At 50.0% G+C, this 24,000-nt stretch overlaps 2 protein-coding genes across 3 annotated transcripts in view; both read left to right on the top strand.

Annotated features, from left to right (window-relative positions):
- Positions 1–984: 984 nt before the first annotated feature.
- Positions 985–12,119, top strand: LOC132809066 (H-2 class II histocompatibility antigen, E-U alpha chain-like). The gene is made up of 5 exons (XM_060822460.1): positions 985–1,132; positions 3,741–3,998; positions 7,282–7,560; positions 10,120–10,241; positions 11,268–12,119. The coding sequence occupies exons 1-5, from the start codon at positions 1,051–1,053 to the stop codon at positions 11,361–11,363; spliced, it is 837 nt and encodes a 278-aa protein (XP_060678443.1). The 5' UTR covers positions 985–1,050; the 3' UTR covers positions 11,364–12,119.
- A 2,878-nt stretch (positions 12,120–14,997) lies between these two features.
- LOC132809070 (uncharacterized) overlaps positions 14,998–24,000 on the top strand; it is a 56,528-nt gene continuing 47,525 nt past the window's right edge. The window contains exons 1-2 of one of the 2 annotated variants that reach the window (XM_060822466.1): positions 14,998–15,044; positions 16,376–16,553. In XM_060822466.1, the coding sequence (XP_060678449.1) occupies positions 16,520–16,553 (34 nt within the window). In that variant the 5' untranslated portion in view covers positions 14,998–15,044; positions 16,376–16,519. Of the gene's footprint in view, positions 15,045–16,307; positions 16,554–24,000 lie in introns of those variants that run through there. The other variant, XM_060822465.1, reaches the window with a different exon arrangement.

A 24,000-nucleotide genomic window follows, 5' to 3' on the forward strand; every position in this document is an offset into this window, starting at 1 on the left:
CTGTAGCTCAGACCCTCCAACCCTGGCAACATCCTTGTAAATCTTTTCTGAACCCTTTCAAGTTTCACAACATCTTTCCGATAGGAAGGAGACCAGAATTGCACACAATATTCCAACAGTGGCCTAACCAATGTCCTGTACAGCTGCAACATGACCTCCCAACTCCTGTACTCAATACTCTGACCAATAAAGGAAAGCATACCAAACGCTGCCTTCACTATCCTATCTACCTGCGACTCCACTTTCAAGGAGCTATGAACCTGCACTCCAAGGTCTCTTTGTTCAGCAACACTCCCCAGGACCTTACCATTAAGTGTATAAGTCCTGCTAAGATTTGCTTTCCCAAAATGCAGCACCTCGCATTTATCTGAACTAAACTCCATCTGCCACTTCTCAGCCCATTGGCCCATCTGGTCCAGATCCTGTTGTAATCTGAGGGAACCCTCTTCGCTGTCCACTCCACCGACAATTTTGGGGTCATCTGCAAACTTATTAACTGTACCTCTTATGCTCACATCCAAATCATTTATACAAATGACGAAAACCCCAACAGGTCGACGAGGTGGAGCAAGCAAAGTTGGGTACGGTAAGATTGCTGACCGGGAAAGGTTGACCCAGTGTGTGTGAGGGGAGAGGTGGACGTGTCCCGTTCCAGTTCGGGCACCAGACAGACTGAGAGGTCGAATGTCAGACCCAGAGCGCTGTTCCAAGAGGAAACACAGAAAGACAAAAACTACAAAGCCGTGGGGGGAATTCCTGTCACCTGCAGCGGGGGGGGGGGGGGGGGGGGGGGTAAGATGTTGTCAAACATTGCAGGCAAAAACCACCTCGATTTCGCAGCGGGAGATTGTCTGCTCCGTGATAGCTTCGGACGCACCGGGCAATAACATGTCAGCGCAAGAGTCCTGTCCGTTCCAGGAACAGAAACCAAACGAGGGCAGCTTGTGAAAGCAGAACGCTGCGTTCAGCTCACACTCGGCGGCCCGTGCGCATTTCCGATCACAGCTGGCGTGGGACGGGAACCGACTCCCAGGGGAGAGGGGAAGCTACATGGAGAGTCGAGGGAGGAGGAGATGGGGAGCCCTCTGCGCGATGCTGCTGGCCTGTCTCTGGCTGACCGCAGGGGAGCGGGGTAAGTCTGTGTCCGTTGCCAGGCCAGGCAGCAGCGCTGTGGGAGGCGAGAGAGGGTGGATCACACGGGGCTGTGGTGAATGTGAGCATCGGTCACAAACTACAACACTCATGGACACCCTCAGTTCGTAACAATTCAACCATTCCTCTTAGCTCACTGCCCACCCTCCCAGGGACAGGGACAGGGGGGTTAGATACAGGGTAAAGCTCCCTCTACACTGTCCCCCCATCACACACTCCCAGGACAGGGACAGCACGGGGTTAGATACAGGGTAAAGCTCCCTCTACACTGTCCCCCCATCAAACACTCCCAGGGACAGGGACAGCACAGGGTTAGATACAGAGTAAAGCTCCCTCTACACTGTCCCCCATCAAACACTCCCAGGGACAGGGACAGCACAGGGTTAGATACAGAGTAAAGCTCCCTCTACACTGTCCCCCTATCAAACACTCCCAGGACAGGGACAGCACGGGGTTAGATACAGAGTAAAGCTCCCTCTACACTGTCCCCCCATCAAACACTCCCAGGGACAGGGACAGCACAGGGTTAAATGCAGAGTAAAGCTCCTTCTACACTGTCCCCCCATCAAACACTCCCAGGGACAGGGGGTTAGATAAAGAGTAAAGCTCCCTCTACACTGTCCCCCCATCAAACACTCCCAGGGACAGGGGGTTAGATACAGGGTAAAGCACCCTCTACACTGCCCACCCCCATCAAACACTCCCAGGGACAGGGACAGCACAGGGTTAGATACAGAGTAAAGCTCCCTCTACACTGTCCCCCATCAAACACTCCCAGGACAGGAACAGCACGGGGTTAGATACAGGGTAAAGCTCCCTCTACACTGTCCCCCCATCAAACACTCTCAGGGACAGGGACAACACAGGGTTAGATACAGAGTAAAGCTCTCTCTACACTGTCCCCCCATCAAACACTCCCAGGGACAGGGACAGCACGGGGTTAGATACAGAGTAAAGCTCCCTCTACACTGTCCCCCCATCACACACTCTCAGGGACAGGGACAGGGGGGTTAGATACAGGGTAAAGCTCCCTCTACACTGTCCCCCCATCAAACACTCCCAGGGACAGGGACAGCACGGGGTTAGATACAGGGTAAAGCTCCCTCTACACTGTCCCCCCATCAAACACTCCAAGGGACTGGGACAGCACGGGGTTAGATACAGAGTAAAGCTCTCTATACACTGTCCCCCCCATCAAACACTCCCAGGGAGAGGGACAGCACAGGGTTAGATACAGAGTAAAGCTCCCTCTACACTGTCCCCCCATCAAACACTCCCAGGACAGGGACAGCACGGGGTTAAATGCAGAGTAAAGCTCCTTCTACACTGTCCCCCCATCAAACACTCCCAGGGACAGGGGGTTAGATAAAGAGTAAAGCTCCCTCTACACTTGCCCCCCATCAAACACTCCCAGGGACAGGGACAGCACGGGGTTAGATACAGAGTAAAGCTCCCTCTACACTGTCCCCCATTAAACACTCCCAGGACAGGGACAGCACGGGGTTAGATACAGAGCAAAGCTCCCTCTACACTGTCCCCCATCAAACACTCCCGGAGACAGGGACAGCACTGGGTTAGATACAGAGTAAAGCTCCCTCTACACTGTCCCCCCATCAAACACTCCCAGGACAGGGACAGCACGGGGTTAGATACAGAGTAAAGCTCCCTCTACACTGTCCCCCATCAAACACTCCCAGAGACAGGGACAGCACGGGGTTAGATACAGAGTAAAGCTCCCTCTACACTGTCCCCCCATCAAACACTCCCAGGGACAGAGACAGCACGGGGTTAGATACAGAGTAAAGCTCCCTCTACACTGTCCCCCCATCAAACACTCCCAGGGACAGGAACAGCACATACCTGGGCACTACGTGGACAATTTCCCACGGCCAATCCCACCCAAACCTGTACATCCCTGTGCACTACGGGGACAATTTAGCACGGCCAATCCACCCTAACCTGCACATCCCTGGGCACTACGGGGACAATTTAGCACGGCCGATCCCACCCTAACCTGCACATCCCTGGGCACTACGGGGACAATTTAGCACGGCCAATCCACCCTAACCTGCACATCCCTGGGCACTATGGGGACAATTTAGCACAGCCAACCTACACAATGTTGGACTGTGGGAGGAGACCGGAGCTCCTGGAGGAAACACACACACACACACACACACACACACACACACGCACACCCCCCATCCCAATGGCAACCGCCTGGATCAGTGCCTCTGTGGTCAGAGTCCTGGAGTTCTCTCCCCATACCAAGGGGGCACTGTCCCCCTACAGCACCTGGAGTGAGGGGGAGTGGAAGGGTCGGGAAGTATACCACAGCGGGACGTGCCCACCTTCTCGGAAGCTGGGGGGGTGGAAGTCGGGGTAATTAGGGACGGCTGATGATAACCAAGCTCCCAGTGACCCCAATTCCCCATCCCCCGAATGGTAAACATGGCGACTGGGAGCATAGAGGCTGCTGTGGGATAGGGACACCTCCCCTTTGCTGATTAGGCCCTGCATTATCAGTTCTGTTCTATGTCTGCTTGGCTACGGGGCCCAGTGGAACCTCATTCTAGGGTATCTTGCAGTTGCAGGCGAGGGCAGAGTGCGGATAATGTTCACCACGGTCTCAGCCAACAAGAAAACTACAGTCATCATTGGCACAGAGGACCAGATCCTTGCTTATAACAACGACACCAGCCTGTTGCCTCTGTTCCCCACTAACGCCTCAGAGAAGACATGGCCCGTCTCAGCAGAGGTCAGGCAAGCCTATGACGAGTTCAACATCAACGTCAACAGCGTCATTCTCGACCTGATGGCCGTCCGTCTCCCAGGCACACGCATCGGTAATACAACCAGAGAGACCCGGCTGGGGGAGGGAGAGGGAGAGGTGGAGGGAGGGAGAGGGAGGGGGAGGGGAGGGGGAGAGGGGGATGGAGGGGAGAGGGAGGGAGAGGGAGAGAGGGATGGAGGGGAGAGGGAGGGAGGGAGACGGAGAGGGGGATGGAAGTAGGCAGAGGGGGGAAGGAGAGAGGGAGGGAGGCAGGGAGGGAGGGAGAGAAAGAGAAAGGGGGAGGGGTGGGGAAGGAGGGAGGGAGGGAGGCAGTGGGTGGGGGAGAGAGAGTGAGTGAGAGAGGAGGGAGACAGAGAGAGATAGACACAAAGAGTGAGAGAAAGAGAGGGATAGACAGAGAGAGAGAGAAGTTGCTGATGCCTGAAATGATCAGGACCACCACAAGAATGCCCCGACTTTATTGGGAACACGGACTGAGATAGCAGGGGGGGAGGGGCTGAAGGGTCTGGAGCCTCGGTGACTGGGATTGGAGCAATGAGGGTGAAGTGTGGGAGGGGAGGTCCCTGTGGAGAAGCCCCTCTGTCACTTCCTGCTGAGAGGAGGGGGGGTGGGCAAAGGGACTGGACTCACCTTCAACACAGACCAGTCACTACCACCCCCCCACACTCACCCCCCCCACACTCACACACACACTCTCACACTCACTCACACTCAAACACAATCTCACACACACACTCTCACACTCACTCACACTCAAACACAATCTCACACACACACACTCACACACACTCTCACACTCAAACACAATCACACTCACTCACACATCAATACACACACTCACACATCGATACACGCACACTCACACTCTCACTCTCACACTCACTCACACACATCGATACACTCACACTCACACTCACTGACGCATCGATATATACACTCTCACACACACACGCTCACACACACTCTCACACTCAAACACAATCACACTCACTCACACATCAATACACACACTCACACATCGATACACGCACACTCACACTCTCACACTCACTCACACACATCGATACACTCACACTCACACTCACTGACGCATCGATATATACACTCTCACACACACACGCTCACACACACACACACACACTCACACCGATACACACACTCACACATCGATACACGCACACTCACACTCTCACACTCACTGACGCATCGATATATACACTCTCACACACACGCTCACACACACACACACGCTCACACACACAATCACACTCTTTCACTCACACTCAAACACACTCACACTCACTCACGCATCATTACATACACACACACACTCTCACACATCGATACACACACTCACACATCGATACACGCACACTCACACTCACACAGATACACACACACTCATGCACACTCACTGATAAACTCACACTCACACTCACACACCCATCAATACACTCTCACTCACCCACACTCTCACACACTCATCAATACACTCACACTCACACACAGATACACACACACTCACACTCACTCACACACACAGATACACACACACTCACACACGCACTCTCACACACACATACTCACACACTCACACACACGCGCTCTCACATGCTCTCACACACACACTCACACACACAGATAAACTCACACTCACACTCTCACACACTTATCAATACACTCACACACAGATACACACACACTCACACACAGATACACACACACAGATACACACTCACTCACACACACACATTCACTCTCACTCTCACACACACATTCACTCTCACTCTCACACACAGATACACACACTCACTCATCACACTCTCACTCACACACACACACTCACACACACACACTCACACACTCACTCATCGATACATACACACACACACTCACACACACACACTCACACTCATCAATACACTCTCACACACTCTTTACTCACTCACACACAGATACACATACACACACTCACACTCTCACTCACACACTGTCACACATCGATACATACACACACACACTCACACTCTCTCACTCACACTCTCTCTCATACACACTCACACACACTCACTCTCTCACACTCACTCTCACACACACACACCCACACACTCAGTCACACATCGATACACACAGTCACACATCGATACACACACACACTCACACACACACACTCATACACACTCACTCTCTCACACTCACACACACTCACACTCACACCCACACACACACCCACAGTCACACATCGATCCACAGTCACACATCGATACACACACTCACTCACACACACTCACTCACACAGATACACTCACACGCACACTCACTCTCTCACTCACACTCACGCACTCTCACACTCACTCTCACTCATCGATACATACACACTCTCTCTTACACTCAGTCACACACCCACACACACACACACTCAGTCACACATCGATACACACACACTCACTCACACAGATACACTCACAGGCACACTCACTCACCCACACACACCCTCACACACTCAGTCACACATCGATACACACACACACACAGTCACACATCGATACACACACACACTCACTCACACACACTCACTCACACAGATACTCTCACACACACTCACTCACTCTCACACTCACTCATACACTCACACACACACACATCACTCTCACACACTCACACACACCCACACACACTCAAACACACTCAGTCACACATCGATACACACACACTCACACATCGATACACTCACACTCTCACACACAGATACACTCTCACATATACTCACTCACATACACATACACTCACACGCACAGATACACTCACACGCACACTCACTCTCACTCACACACACTCACTCTCACTCTGACACACACTCTGACACACATTCTCACACACACACACACACTCACACAGATACACACACTCACTCTCACTCTGACACACACTCTGACACACATTCTCACACACACACACACTCACACAGATACACACACTCACACACACACACATTCACACCGATACACACACACACACACTCACACTCACTGGCGGGTTTTACACTCCGAGGATGGGAATCGCGGGGGGGGGGGGGGCGCGGGGAGTCGCTCGATCCTCTCCGAGTCTCCCCGCGACAAAGCCTCGAGACAATCGCGGCTCGATTTCCCAATGGAAAGCTGCCTGCCATTCCCAGTCCGGGCCTACACGTGACTCCTCACCTATGCCTTTGACCCACCCTCCCGTAAGGGCCAGAGCTTCCCTTTTGGGGATTGGGCGATAGCTACGGGCCTGACGCCAGCGATGCAGAGGGTGACGGGAGCGCAGGCTGACATTCCCAATCCTGCTCTTCCTAGATATCCCGACGGTGCGACTGTACCCAGAGGAATCTGGCGTCTCCGGTCGCAGGGTCATCCTGAACTGCCTGGTGTCTGACCTGTTCCCACCAGCGGCAGAGATTTCCTTCCGGAAGAACGGCCAGCCCCTGGAGATGATGGATAAACCCGCACTGTTCACCTTTGACAGCAGCTGGGGATACACTGTCCTGTACCATATCGAGACAGAGCCCACTGTCACAGACAGATACTCGTGTGTTGTACAACTTGGGAACAAACAGCAGATCCAGGAATACTGGGGTACGGTACACATTAACACTGGGGTACGGTACACATTAACACTGGGGTACGGTACACATTAACACTGGGGGTACGGTACACATTAACACTGGGGTACGGTACACATTAACACTGGGGGTACGGTACACATTAACACTGGGGTACGGTACACATTAACACTGGGGTACGGTACACATTAACACTGGGGGTACGGTACACATTAACACTGGGGGGTACGGTACACATTAACACTGGGGGTACGGTACACATTAACACTGGGGTACGGTACACATTAACACTGGGGGTACAGTACACATTAACACTGGGGGTACAGTACACATGAACACTGGGGTACGGTACACACTAACACTGGGGGTACAGTACACATTAACACTGGGGGTACGATACACATTAACACTGGGGTACGGTACACATTAACACTGGGGGTACAGTACACATTAACACTGGGGGTACGGTACACACGAACACTGGGGTACGGTACACATTAACACTGGGGGTACAGTACACATTAACACTGGGGGTACGATACACATTAACACTGGGGTACAGTACACATTAATACTGGGGGTACAGTACACATTAACACTGGGGTACGGTACACATTAACACTGGGGGTACGGTACACATTAACACTGGGGGTACGGTACACATTAACACTGGGGGTACAGAACACATTAACACTGGGGGTACGGTACACATTAACACTGGGGTACAGTACACATTAACACTGGGGGTACGGTACACATTAACACTGGGGGTACGGTACACATTAACACTGGGGTACGATACACATGAACACTGGGGGTACAGTCCACATTAACACTGGGGTACGATACACATTAACACTGGGGGTACAGTACACATTAACACTGGGGGTACAGTACACATTAACACTGGGGTACGATACACATTAACACTGGGGTACAGTACACATTAACACTGGGGGTACGGTACACATTAACACTGGGGGGTACGGTACACATTAACACTGGGGTACGATAAACATTAACACTGGGGGTACAGTACACATTAACACTGGGTGTACGGTACACATTAACACTGGGGTACAGTACACATTAACACTGGGTGTACAGTACACATTAACACTGGGGGTACGGTACACATTAACACTGGGGGTACAGTACACATTAACACTGGGGTACGGTACACATTAACACTGGGGTACGGTACACATTAACACTGGGGTACAGACACATTAACACTGGGGTACAGTACACATTAACACTGGGGGTACAGTACACATTAACACTGGGGTACTGTACACATTAACACTGGGGGTACAGTACACATTAACACTGGGGTACAGTACACATTAACACTGGGGTACTGTACACATTAACACTGGGGGTACAGTACACATTAACACTGGGGTACAGACACATTAACACTGGGGTACAGACACATTAACACTGGGGTACGGTACACATTAACACTGGGGGTACAGTACACATTAACACTGGGGTACTGTACACATTAACACTGGGGGTACGGTACACATTAACACAGGGGTACGGTACACATTAACACTGGGTGTACAGTACACATTAACACTGGGGTACAGTACACATTAACACTGGGATACGGTACACATTAACACTGGGGGTACGGTACACATTAACACTGGGGTACGGTACACATTAACACTGGGTGTACAGTACACATTAACACTGGGGTACAGTACACATTAACACTGGGATACGGTACACATTAACACTGGGGGTACGGTACACATTAACACAGGGTTACGCCCATGAACACACTGAAAAGCATAACAGACAGACCATATACTCCTACATCCTCACACAGACCATATCCACGCACACATAAACACACACACACACTCACTCACACCACACGCACATATACACACACATACATATAGAAACACACATACACAAACACACATACACACACACAACCACACACACACTCACTCACACGACACACACACCCACAGACACGCACACTGACACACACACATACACACACACATACATACACACACATTCACACACATATACACACACACACTGACAGACACACACACACACTGACAGACACATACACATAGACGCACACACATACACACACAAATACACACACACACTGACAGACACACACACACACACACTGACAGACACTCACACACCCCACGTACACACACCCCACACTCTCACACCCCACACAGACACACACACACACTCACTCTCTCTCTCTCTCATACACACACTTGCACAAATATATATGCACACATACATAGACACAGAGACACATGTACACACAGACACACTTGCACACCCCCACACACAGACACACACTGACATACTCAACTCACTCTCACACACAGACACACACACACACACTCACACATGCGTTCTCTCACATTGACTCACACTCTCACACACTCTCTCACACTCTCTCACACTCACAAACTCACACTCACAAACTCACACTCACAAACTCACACTCACAAACTCACACTCACAAACTCACACTCACAAACTCACACGGAAGTCACCTCCTTGTTTCGATTGGCAGCGCTGGATGAGAGGACCAGCCTGGATTGGGTACAGGTTACCATCTGCGCCCTGGGCTTCACCATTGGACTCCTGGGATTGAGCACCGGCCTCGGGCTGATCGTCTACAAGAGGGTGATCCAGGTAACGCAGAGCCAGGGCTCGCAATCTCGAACCCATCTCCTCAGTGACCCCAGCGTGACCCACCATCAACACTGTCCACCCATCAAATACCCCCAGGGACAGGGACGGGGGGTTAGATACAGAGTAAAGCTCCCTCTACACTGTCCCCCCATCAAACACTCCCAGGGTCAGGGACGGGGGGTTAGATACAGAGTAAAGCTCCCTCTACACTGTCCCCCCAACAAACACTCCCAGGGACAGGGACAGCACGGGGTTAGATACAGAGTAAAGCTTCCTCTACACTGTCCCCCCATCAAACACTCCCAGGGACAGGGACAGCACGGGGTTAGATACAGAGTAAAGCTCCCTCTACACTGTCACCCCATCAAACACTCCCAGGGACAGCATGGGGTTAGATACAGAGTAAAGCTCCCTCTACACTGTTCCCCCCATCAAACACTCCCAGGGACAGCACGGGGTTAGGTAGAGTAAAGCTCCCTCTACACTGTCCCCATCAAACACTCCCAGGGACAGCACGGGGTTAGGTACAGAGTAAAGCTCCCTCTACACGGTCCCCCCATCAAACACTCCCAGGGACAGGGACAGCACGGGGTTAGATACAGAGTAAAGCTCCCTCTACACTGTCCCCCCATCAAACACTCCCAGGGACAGGGACAGCACGGGGTTAGATACAGAGTAAAGCTCCCTCTACACTGTCCCCCCATCAAACACTCCCAGGGACAGGGACAGCACGGGGTTAGATACAGAGTAAAGCTCCCTCTACACTGTCACCCCATCAAACACTCCCAGGGTCAGGGACAGCACGGGGTTAGATACAGAGTAAAGCTCCCTCTACACTGTCACCCCATCAAACACTCCCAGGGTCAGGGACAGCACGGGGTTAGATACAGAGTAAAGTTGATGGTAGGTGGTGTTAATGGGCTGGGCTGGGGTGGGGGGGGGGAGAGGGGAGGTGGGTTCCCGGGCTGGACTCTCTGTCTGTAGATGGAGCGTTAACCCTGCGATGCCTGGCCCTTTGTTCTGAAGGTGGTATTGACGGATCGGAGGACAGTCAGTGGGGATGAGCCCCCAGCAACAGGGACAGCGCTGGACAGGAACGGGGAGAGGACGGAGCAGAGCTGACCAGGCTGGACTCACCTCAGCCCCACTGGGAACGGAGATCACTCTCTGTCTGTGTCTCTCTCACACTCACTCACACACACACACACACACTCACGCAGACACACTCACACACTCTCACACTCACACTGACACTCACACACACTCACTCACACACTCGCAGACACACACTCACACACTCTCTCACACTGACACTCTCTCACACTGACACTCTCTCACACTGACACTCACACAGACACACTCACACAGACACACTCACACAGACACACTCACACACTCACACTGACACTCACACACTCACGCAGACACACTCACACAGACACACACACACTCACGCAGACACACACACACTCACGCAGACACACACACTCACGCAGACACACACACACTCACACTGACACACACACACTCACACTGACACTAACACATACACACACACACTCACGCAGACACACACACACTCACACTGACACTAACACATACACACACACACTCACGCAGACACACTCACACAGACACACTCCACACAGACACTCCACACAGACACTCCACACAGACACTCCACACAGACACTCCACACAGACACTCACGCAGACACACTCACACATACACTCACACACACACACAGACTCTCACTCTGTAAGAGCTAACTTGTGAGAGTACCTCAGAGCTATAAGCCATTCCCTCTCTTCCGTCTCTCCCCCACCTCTCCCCCTCTCCCCCTCTCCCACCCCCCTCCCAGCCATTATGCCCGCGGTTCCCTTGTCAATAAAGACCAACCGTTTGGTCGGAACGAGGTTTCTGGAGTCTCGTTGATTTCAGCTCTCACAATCCTGTCAGTATTTTCCACTCCATGTCGATAGCAGCTCACCCCCAGCTTCTCCAGGGGGTGGGGGGACCGGGGAGAAGGGCTATAAACTCTCCTCCCACTTAGAAATTGGGAACAGGATCGAGAGAGGGTTGATACCTGACACAGAGACAAGATCTGGGCTCCAAAAAGCCCTCAGTTATTGTGTCACAGCCTGATATAAAGCTTTCCTTTATTGGTCAGAGTATTGAGTACAGGAGTTGGGAGGTCATGTTGTGGCTGTACAGGACATTGGTTAGGCCACTGTTGGAATATTGCGTGCAATTCTGGTCTCCTTCCTATCGGAAAGATGTTGTGAAACTTGAAAGGGTTCAGAAAAGATTTACAAGGATGTTGGAGGGTTTGAGCTACAGGGAGAGGCTGAACAGGCTGGGGCTGTTTTCCCTGGAGCGTCGGAGGCTGAGGGGTGACCTTATAGAGGTTTATAAAATCATGAGGGGCATGGATAGGATAAATAGGCAAAGTCTTTTCCCCCTGGGGTGGGGGAGCCCAGAACTAGAGGGGCATAGGTTTAGGGTGAGAGGGGAAAGACATAAAAGAGACCTAAGGGGCAACTTTTTCCCCCAGAGGGTGGTACGTGTATGGAATGAGCTGCCAGAGGAAGTGGTGGAGGCTGGTACAATGACAACATTTAAGAGGCATTTGGATGGGTATATGAATAGGAAGGGTTTGGAGGGACATGGGCCGGGTGCTGGCAGCTGGGACTAGATTGGGTTGGGATATCTGAACGGGTTGGACCGAAGGGTCTGTTTCCGTGCCGTACCCCTCTGTGACTCTGACCCATAACCCCAAGTTCGTGCCCCTTCATTCGCGCCAACAATCACGAAGCCGCGTCGTTTCGTAACTTGGGCCTGATGCCGGGAGTTGGGTTTCTCTTTTGTTTGGCCAGTCTCTCTGGAAACCAAACTCAGAATGTGGTTTCCAACCACACGACTCAAAGGATCGCAGACTGCCCAGTGACAAAGCTAACCGCAACCACAGCGTGTGTGGCCATGGGGTCACGGGGAGACTCCAGACCAGGTAAACAGCGCCAGGTAAAAGAAGGCTCCTGGTTATACTCACTGTGTTTCAATTCCACCCCCCTCCCAGGAGGGGGTGGGGGATGGGATTCGAACCCACAGTCCCCACACAGCCACCGGATCGTCCCCTCCCCGCACATTCGCCACGCCCGGTTTTCGAAGGCGTGCAGGAGGATTTGGAAAGTCCAGGTGGAGGATAGGCCTCACCGTCGGTTCCTCAGCTCCAGGAGGGACACAGAGGCTTCGCCCTGCAGCACGGTGGAAAAGGCGCTCCTGTCTCTCCTAATGCAAGGTGGTTACAACAAAAGCTTGCATTCCTGTGGAACCCTTCATGTTGTCAGCGACACATTGGCTGCGCTGAGGCTTTAGCTGCTCTGTAGGCCCGGGATCAGGACTCCTAGTGATGTCCGTGAGGCCTTAACTGTGCTGTAGGCCTGGGATCGGGACTCCGAGTGATGTCCGTGAGGCTTTAGCTGCTCTGTAGGCCCAGTATCGGGACTTCTAGTGATGTCTGTGAGGCTTTAGCTGCTCTGTAGGCCCGGGATCGGGACTCCGAGTGATGTCCGTGAGGCTTTAGCTGTGCAGTAGGCCCGATATTGGGACTCCTAGTGATGTCCGTGAGGCTTTAGCTGCTCTGTAGGCCCGGGATCGGGACTCCTAGTGATGTCCATGACGCTTTAGCTGTGCTGTAGGCCCAGTATCCGGACTCCTAGCGATGTCTGTGAGGTTTTAGCTGTGCTGTAGGCCCGGGATCGGGACTCCTAGTGATGTCCGTGAGGCTTTAGTTGTGCTGTAGGCCCAGTATTGGGACTCCTAGTGATGTCCGTGAGGCTTTAGCTGTGCTGTAGGCCCAGTATTGGGACTCCTAGTGATGTCCGTGAGGTTTTAGCTGTGCTGTAGGCCCGGTATCCGTACTCCTAGCGATGTCCGTGAGGTTTTAGCTGTGCTGTAGGCCCGGTATCCGTACTCCTAGTGATGTCCGTGAGGCTTTAGCTGCTCTGTAGGCCCGATATCGGGACTCCTAGTGATGTCCGTGAGGCTTTAGCTGCTCTGTAGGCCCGGGATCGGGACTCCTAGTGATGTCCATGAGGCTTTAGCTGCGCTGTAGGCCCGGGATCGGGACTCCTAGCGATGTCCATGAGGCTTTAGCTGTGCAGTAGGCCCAGTATCCGGACTCCTAGCGATGCCTGTGAGACGTTCCCTGAATGGTAGGCCCGGGAGCCTATGTTTGAACGGGACGGATTTAGAGGAGATAGGGTCTGGCTGGCTGGCTGGCTCTTTGGGGGTCCGGTACGGACACGATGGGCCAAAGGGCCTTCTTGGCAACCGTGAAATTCTATCCCTGTCCCGTCCCAGAGAACACCAGGATGGTCAATGACCACGCTGCGCGCTGCGACATGACACTTCGGAAGGAATATGGCCGTCAACGCCAGGCCATCCCTCGAACGGGCAACGGGGTTGGTGGGGTGAGGTGGTGATGGTCAGGTGTGTGTGTGTGTGTGGATGTGGGGGGCAGGAGGAGGGGGAGGGGTTTGCTTGTGACTGGTCCTGAACGAGGGCATGGCTGCTTTGGAACTCTGTAACTAGGCCACAGAACATGGCTGTGGTTTCCTGTCACCTCATCTGCTTCAGATACAGCAGCACCTCGCCACTCTCAGGGTCACACCTCAAACACGTCTCTCTCTCTGTGGCTCTCAGCCCTTCCCCAACACCAACAGGCCCCGTTCACCAACAGCACGCTTTCCCCCCTTCCCAACTGTGTGCACTCCCTGGTCAGATCCAACAGCTGCGGAAATGGTAGGGGCCTTTACAATCTCCCCCTCCCCTCTCCACCCTCCACCAACCCACCCTGCCCCCACCAGCCAGAACCTCTCCCCCAGCCCCCACATCTCTTGCGGTTGACGTGTGATTTTCAAAATGTTGACAGTTCGAGAAAGAGAGAGAGAGAGAGAGAGAGAGAGAGGGGGGGTGGGGTGGGGGAGAGGGGCGTTGCTGGCACGTGGACAAGAAAGAGATTCAAGAGAGGCAGAGACAGAGAGACAGAGAGAGAGAGAGAGAGACAGAGAGAGAGAGACAGAGACAGAGAGAGAAACAGAAAGAGAGAGACAGAGAAAGAGAGACAGACAGTAGAGAGAGAGAGAGAGACAAAGACAGAGAGAGACAGAAACAGAGAGAGAGAGAGAGAGAGAGACAGAGAGAGACAGAGACAGAGAGAGACAGAGAGAGAGAGACAGAGAGACAGAGAGAAAGCGAGAGACAGAGAGAGCGAGAAACAGAGAGAGCGAGAAACAGAGAGAGGAGAGAGAGACAGACAGACAGAGAGAGACACAGAGAGAGAGAGAGAGACAGAGAGAGAGGGGGGGATTTGGAAGGGATTCCGAGAGAGAGAGAGCGAGAGATAGATTTAGCGATCAAATAAATGAGGAAATGAGAGAAAGTGAGACTGAGAGCGCTCAAAGACAGACAGAGTGATAGAAATGTAGATAGAGTCAGAGAGAAGGATTTGGAAAGGATTCACAGAGAGAGGGAGACAGACAGAGACTGATAGATTTGGAGATCAAACAAACAACATAACAGCAGAGGGAGTACAGAGACGGGCAGAGTGAGAGAGGGGAGAGAGAGATCTCGGAAGGGAATTGAATAGACAGAGAGAGAGAGAGGTAAACTCAGCAAACAGTGTCATGACAGAGGAAGAGAGAGCGAGCGAATTTAAGAAGATATAAAGATACAAGAGAGTGAAAGAACACAGACGGAGGAAGGTGTATTGAGAGGAGGGAAAGGAGAGGAGCAGAGACCGGAGGAGGGAGGCAGAGAGAGAGAGGACAGTGGGCACCTTCAGGAAGGGAGCAGGGAGTGACAGGTGTAAAAGGGGGTTTGGAAAGTTACAGGGAAATCCAGGGCTAGAGGAAGGAAGGGGGGTAGTGGACGGAGACGGAGATAGAGAGAGAGGGGCTGAGTGGGTGGTAGAGAGCTGCAACTCTGGACTGGTTGGCGAGATCTCCAGGAGTTGAAAACAGCCGACAATCTACAGAGGGGTGGGGAAAACGGGGTGGGGTGTGTTCTCAATGGAGGGACTCCACCTGAAGTGCTGATCAGGAAATCGCTCCCATCCGATCCCTCCATCTCAGCACTGAGGGCGGGTCCTCATTGGAAAGCCAACAGGAAACGTGTCTCCTTCCCCAGCCTGTCCCCATCTCCCACCGCGTCGACTGACCGGGGAGGGACAGAGACAGAGACTGAGACGCAGCGTGGGACAAGGGGACAATCTGCAAATGAATCCGAACCCAAACACCGGGGATTGTAAAGGTACGTGGTGGAGAATGTGTCAATTCCGGGGCAGGGAGAGAGTCTGGAAGAGGGAACCCGGGCTCTTCCCAGGGAGTGGGGGGAGGGGGAGTGGGGGGAGAGAGGGAGTGGGTTTGGAAGGTGCTGTCGGAGGAGTTTTGGTGAGTCTCTGCAGTCTGTCCCTCTGTGTCGGTGTTGGAGCTCAGCCGAGCATTCCTAATGAGACCAGCTACCTCAGGGGTGGGAGGGAGGGAATATTGGAGCTCAGCCGAGCATTCCTAATGATCCCAGCTCCCTCAGGGCGGGAGGGAGGGAGTGTTGATGATGGCGGTTAACGTGTCGATCAAGGTGGGAAGATTTGCTTTGTCCTGGAGCTGCTCAAGTGTTGTTAGAGCTGAGCCCATCCAATCACGTGGCCAGATTTCCCTCCCCCTCCTGACTTGGGCCTTGTTGATGGTGGGACAGGGCTTTGGGGGAGAGTCAGGAGGGGAGTTACTCGCTGCAGGATTCCCAGCCTCTGACCCGATGGTGGGACAGGGCTTTGGTGGGAGAGTCAGGAGGGGAGTTACTCGCTGCAGGATTCCCAGCCTCTGACCCGATGGTGGGACAGGGCTTTGGTGGGAGAGTCAGGAGGGGGGTTACTCGCTGCAGGATTCCCAGCCTCTGACCCGATGGTGGGATAGGGCTTTGGGGGAGAGTCAGGAGGGGAGTTACTCGCTGCAGGATTCCCAGCCTCTGACCCGATGGTGGGACAGGGCTTTGGTGGGAGAGTCAGGAGGGGAGTTACTCGCTGCAGGATTCCCAGCCTCTGACCCGATGGTGGGACAGGGCTTTGGTGGGAGAGTCAGGAGGGGAGTTACTCGCTGCAGGATTCCCAGCCTCTGACCCGATAGTGGGACAGGGCTTTGTGGGGAGAGTCAGGAGGGGAGTTACTCGCTGCAGGATACCCAGCCTCTGACCTGCTCTTGTCAGTGTAACTTGTTGGTCTGTTTGAGTTTCTGATCAGTGTGGACTATGGCCCCCACTTGCACCTCGGTGATGATAGTATTGCTGAATTGCCTGGGGAGGTGGCATGTTGGAGGGGGTTATTGCCTGGTACCGTGATGGCAAAAATGCCACCGGTAACCAGCAGGGTGGCAGATTCATCAGGAACTCTCATTATCAAATACATCTGAAAGAGACAAGGGGTGAGGAGAGGAACACGCTGAGCAACTGTGAATTCTACCAGGAAGGCAGGATCGTTCATAATTAGAGCGAGATAGAAAGTGACATTAAACATGGGTACCTTGTATCCAACAGGATGGAAACGCAGGAAACCCAAATTCAGGAAGGGAACAGCAATTTATACAGCATCAGGGCTGAGATGTAAGGGACCCAAATTCAGGAAGGGAACAACAATTTATACAGCATCACGACTGAGATGCAAGGAACCCAAATTCAGGAAGGGAACAACAATTTATACAGTATCAGGACTGAGATGTAAGGGACCCAAATTCAGGAAGGGAACAACAATTTATACAGCATCAGGACTGAGATGTAAGGGACCCAAATTCAGGAAGGGAACAACAATTTATACAGCATCAGGACTGAGATGTAAGGAACCCAAATTCAGGAAGGGAACAACAATTTATACAGCATCAGGACTGAGGTGGAAGGGACCCAAATTCAGGAAGGGAACAACAATTTATACAGCGTCTAGACTGAGGTGTAAGGGACCCAAATTCAGGAAGGGAACAACAATTTATACAGCATCAGGACTGAGATGTAAGGAACCCAAATTCAGGAAGGGAACAACAATTTATACAGCATCAGGACTGAGATGTAAGGGACCCAAATTCAGGAAGGGAACAACAATTTATACAGCATCAGGGCTGAGATGTAAGAACCCAAATTCAGGAAGGGAACAACAATTTATACAGCATCAGGACTGAGATGTAAGGGACCCAAATTCAGGAAGGGAACAATAATTTATACAGCATCAGGGCTGAGATGTAAGGAACCCAAATTCAGGAAGGGAACAACAATTTATACAGCATCAGGACTGAGATGTAAGGAACCCAAATTCAGGAAGGGAACAACAATTTATACAGCATCAGGGCTGAGATGTAAGGAACCCAAATTCAGGAAGGGAACAACAACTTATACAGCATCTGGACTGAGGTGTAAGGGACCCAAATTCAGGAAGGGATCAGCAATTTATACAGCATCAGCACTGAGATGTAAGAAACCCAAAGTCATAATGGCAACTGCAATTTATACAGCATCAGGACTGAGATGTAAGGAACTCAAATTCAGGAAGGGAACAACAATATATACAGCATCAGGTCTGAGGTGTAAGGAACCCAAATACAGGAAGGGAACAGCAATTTATACAGCATCAGGACTGAGATGTAAGGAACCCAAATTCAGGAAGGGAACAACAATTTATACAGCATCAGGACCAAGGTGTAAGGGACCCAAATTCAGGAAGGGAACAACAATTTATACAGCATCAGGACTGAGATGTAAGAACCCCAAATTCAGGAAGGGAACAACAATTTATACAGCATCAGGACTGAGATGTAAGGAACCCAAATTCAGGAAGGGAACAACAATTTATACAGCATCAGGACTGAGATGTAAGTAACCCAAATTCAGGAAGGGAACAACAATATATACAGCATCAGGACTGAGGTGTAAGTAACCCAAATTCAGGAAGGGAACAACAATTTATACAGCATCAGGACTGAGATGTAAGTAACCCAAATTCAGGAAGGGAACAACAATATATACAGCATCAGGACTGAGATGTAAGGAACCCAAATTCAGGAAGGGAACAACAATTTATGCAGCATCAGGACTGAGGTGTAAGGAACCCAAATACAGGAAGGGAACAGCAATTTATACAGTATCAGGACTGAGATCTAAAGGACCCAAATTCAGGAAGGGAACAACAATTTATACAGCATCAGGACTGAGATGTAAGTAACCCAAATTCAGGAAGGGAACAACAATTTATACAGCATCAGGACTGAGATCTAAAGGACCCAAATTCAGGAAGGGAACAACAATTTATACAGCATCAGGACTGAGATCTAAAGGACCCAAATTCAGGAAGGGAACAACAATTTATACAGCATCAGGACTGAGATGTAAGGGACCCAAATTCAGGAAGGGAACAACAATTTATACAGCATCAGGACTGAGATGTAAGGAACCCAAATTCAGGAAGGGAACAACAATTTATACAGCATCAGGACTGAGATGTAAGGGACCCAAATTCAGGAAGGGAACAACAATTTATACAGCATCTGGACTGAGGTGTAAGGGACCCAAATTCAGGAAGGTAACAACAATTTATACAGCATCAGGACTGAGATGTAAGGGACCCAAATTCAGGAAGGTAACAACAATTTATACAGCATCAGGGCTGAGATGTAAGGAAACCAAATTCAGGAAGGGAACAACAATTTATACAGCATCAGGACTGAGGTGTAAGAACCACAAATTCAGGAAGGGAACAACAATTTATACAGCATCACGACTGAGATGTAAGGGGCCCAAAGTCATAAAGGGAACCACAATTTATACAGCATCAGGACTGAGATGTCAGTAACCCAAATTCAGGAAGGGAACAACAATTTATACAGCGTCTACACAGAGGTGTAAGGAACCCAAATTCAGGAAGGGAACAACAATTTATACAGCGTCAGGGCTGAGATGTAAGGGACCCAAATTCAGGAAGGGAACAACAATTTATACAGCGTCAGGGCTGAGATGTAAGGAACCCAAATTCAGGAAGGGAACAACAATTTATACAGCATCAGGACTGAGATGTAAGGGACCCAAATTCAGGAAGGGAACAACAATTTATACAGCATCAGGACTGAGATATAAGTAACCCAAATTGAGGAAGGGAACAACAATTTATACAGCATCAGGACTGAGGTGTAAGGAACCCAAATACAGGAAGGGAACAGCAATTCATACAGTATCAGGACTGAGATGTAAGGGACCCAAGGTCAGGAAGGGAACAACAATTTATACAGCATCAGGACTGAGATGTGAGGAACCCAAATTCAGGAAGGGAACAACAATTTATACAGCATCAGGACTAAGGTGTTAGGGACCCAAATTCAGGAAGGGAACAACAATTTATACAGCATCAGGACTGAGGTGTAAGGAACCCAAATTCAGGAAGGGAACAACAATTTATACAGCATCAGGACTGAGATATCAGTAACCCAAATTCAGGAAGGGAACAAAAATGTATACAGCATCAGGGCTGAGATGTAAGGAAACCAAATTCAGGAAGGGAACAACAATTTATACAGCATCAGGACTGAGATGTAAGAATCCCAAATTCAGGAAGGGAACAACAATTTATACAGCATCAGAGCTGAGATGTAAGGGACCCAAATTCAGGAAGGGAACAACAATTTATACAGCATCAGGACTGAGATGTAAGGAACCCAAATTCAGGAAGGGAACAGCAATTTATACAGCATCAGGACTGAGGTGTAAGGGACCCAAATTCAGGAAGGGAACAACAATTTATACAGCATCAGGACTGAGATGTGAGGAACCCAAATTCAGGAAGGGAACAACAATTTATACAGCATCAGGACTAAGGTGTTAGTGACCCAAATTCAGGAAGGGAACAACAATTTATACAGCATCAGGGCTGAGATGTAAGGAACCCAAATTCAGGAAGGGAACAACAATTTATACAGCATCAGGGCTGAGATGTAAGGAAAACAAATTCAGGAAGTGAACAACAATTTATACAGCATCTGGACTGAGATGTAAGGAATCCAAATTCAGGAAGGGAACAACAATTTTTACTGCATCAGGGCTGAGATGTAAGGAACCCAAAATCAGGAACGGAACAGCAATTTATACAGCATCAACACTGAGATGTAAGGGACTCAAATTCAGGAAGGGAACAACAATTTATACAGCATCAGGACTGAGATGTAAGGGACCCAAATTCAGGAAGGGAACAATAATTTATACAGCATCAGGACTGAGTTGTAAGAAACCCAAAGTCATAAAGGGAACTGCAATTTATACAGCATCAGGAGTCAGATGTAAGGAACCCAAATTCAGGAAGGTAACAACAATTTATACAGCATCAGGACTGAGATGTAAGGAACCCAAATTCAGGAAGGGAACAACAATTTATACAGCATCAGGGCTGAGATGTAAGGAACCCAAATTCAGGAAGGGAACAACAATTTATACAGCATCAGGACTGAGATGTAAGGGACCCAAATTCAGGAAGGGAACAACAATATATACAGCATCAGGGCTGAGATGTAAGGAACCCAAATTCAGGAAGGGAACAACAATTTATACAGCATCAGGACTGAGGTGTAAGGAAACCAAATTCAGGAAGGGAACAACAATTTATACAGCATCAGGGCTGAGGTGTAAGGGACCCAAATTCAGGAAGGGAACAACAATTTATACAGCATCAGGACTGAGGTGTAAGGAACCCAAATTCAGGAAGGGAACAACAATTTATACAGCATCAGGACTGAGATATAAGGAACCCAAATTCAGGAAGGGAACAACAATTTATACAGTATCAGGGCAGAGATATAAGTAACCCAAATTCAGGAAGGGAACAACAATTTATACAGCATCAGGACTGAGATGTAAGGAACCCAAATTCAGGAAGGGAACAGCAATTTATACAGCATCAGGACTGAGATGTAAGGAACCCAAATTCAGGAAGGGAACAACAATATATACAGCATCAGGGCTGAGATGTAAGGAACCCAAATTCAGGAAGGGAACAACAATTTATACAGCATCAGGGCTGAGATGTAAGGAACCCAAATTCAGGAAGGGAACCACAATTTATACAGCATCAGGACTGAGATGTAAGGAACCCAAATTCAGGAAGGGAACAACAATTTACACAGCATCAGGACTGAGATGTAAGGAACCCAAATTCAGGAAGGGAACAACAATTTATACAGCATCAGACTGAGGTGGAAGGACCCCAAATTCAGGAAGGGAACAACAATTTATACAGCATCAGGGCTGAGGTGTAAGGGACCCAAATTCAGGAAGGGAACAACAATTTATACAGCATCAGGATTGAGATATAAGGAACCCAAATTCAGGAAGGGCACAACCATTTATACAGCATCAGGGCTGTGATGTAAGGAACCCAAATTCAGGAAGGGAACCACAATTTATACAGCATCAGGACTGAGATGGAAGGAACCCAAATTCAGGAAGGGAACAACAATTTATACAGCATCAGGACTGAAATGTGAGGAACCCAAATTCAGGAAGGGAACAACAATTTATACAGCATCAGGACTGAGATGTAAGGGACCCAAATTCAGGAAGGGAACAACAATTTATACAGCATCAGGACTGAGATGTAAGGAACCCAAATTCAGGAAGGGAACAACAATTTATACAGAATCAGGACTGAGATGTAAGGAACCCAAATTCAGGAAGGGAACAACAATTTATGCAGCGTCTAGACTGAGGTGTAAGGAACCCAAATTCAGGAAGGGAACAACAATTTATACAGCGTCTAGACTGAGGTGTAAGGAACCCAAATTCAGGAAGGGAACAGCAATTTATACAGCATCAGGACTGAGATGTAAGGGACCCAAATTCAGGAAGGGAACAGGAATTTATACAGCATCAGGACTGAGATGTTAGGAACTCAAATTCAGGAAGGGAAGAGGAATTTATACAGGATCAGGACTGAGATGTAAGGGACCCAAATTCAGGAAGGGAACAACAATTTATACAGCATCAGGACTGAGGTGTAAGAACCCAAATTCAGGAAGGGAACAACAATTTATACAGCATCACGACTGAGATGTAAGGGACCCAAATTGAGGAAGGGAACAACAATTTATACAGCATCACGACTGAGATGTAAGAGGCCCAAAGTCATAAAGGGAACCACAATTTATACAGCGTCCAGACAGAGGTGTAAGGAACCCAAATTCAGGAAGGGAACAACAATTTATACAGCATCAGGACTGAGGTGTAAGAACCCCAAATTCAGGAAGGGAACAACAATTTATACAGCATCACGACTGAGATGTAAGGGACCCAAATTCAGGAAGGGAACAACAATTTATACAGCATCAGGGCTGAGATGTAAGGAAACCAAATTCAGGAAGGGAACAATAATTTATACAGCGTCTACACAGAGGTGTAAGGAACCCAAATGCAGGAAGGGAACAACAATTTATACAGCGTCAGGGCTGAGATGTAAGGGACCCAAATTCAGGAAGGGAACAACAATATATACAGCGTCAGGGCTGAGATGTAAGGAACCCAAATTCAGGAAGGGAACAACAATTTATACAGCATCAGGACTGAGATGTAAGGGACCCAAATTCAGGAAGGGAACCGCAATTTATACAGCATCAGGACTGAGATGTAAGGAACCCAAATTCAGGAAGGGAACAACAATTTATACAGCATCAGGACTGAGATGCAAGGA

The sequence above is a fragment of the Hemiscyllium ocellatum genome, unplaced genomic scaffold (assembly GCF_020745735.1).
Source record: "Hemiscyllium ocellatum isolate sHemOce1 unplaced genomic scaffold, sHemOce1.pat.X.cur. R, whole genome shotgun sequence".
Lineage (NCBI taxonomy): Eukaryota > Metazoa > Chordata > Chondrichthyes > Orectolobiformes > Hemiscylliidae > Hemiscyllium > Hemiscyllium ocellatum.

Excerpts from the sequence above, each read along its gene's own strand:
- LOC132809066 (XM_060822460.1), top strand. The coding sequence starts at position 1,051 with ATGGAGAGTCGAGGGAGGAGGAGATGGGGAGCCCTCTGCGCGATGCTG. Across the intron at positions 3,999-7,281 it reads TCTCCCAGGCACACGCATCG|ATATCCCGACGGTGCGACTG; the intron begins GTAATACAACCA and ends TGCTCTTCCTAG. Across the intron at positions 10,242-11,267 it reads TCTACAAGAGGGTGATCCAG|GTGGTATTGACGGATCGGAG; the intron begins GTAACGCAGAGC and ends TTTGTTCTGAAG.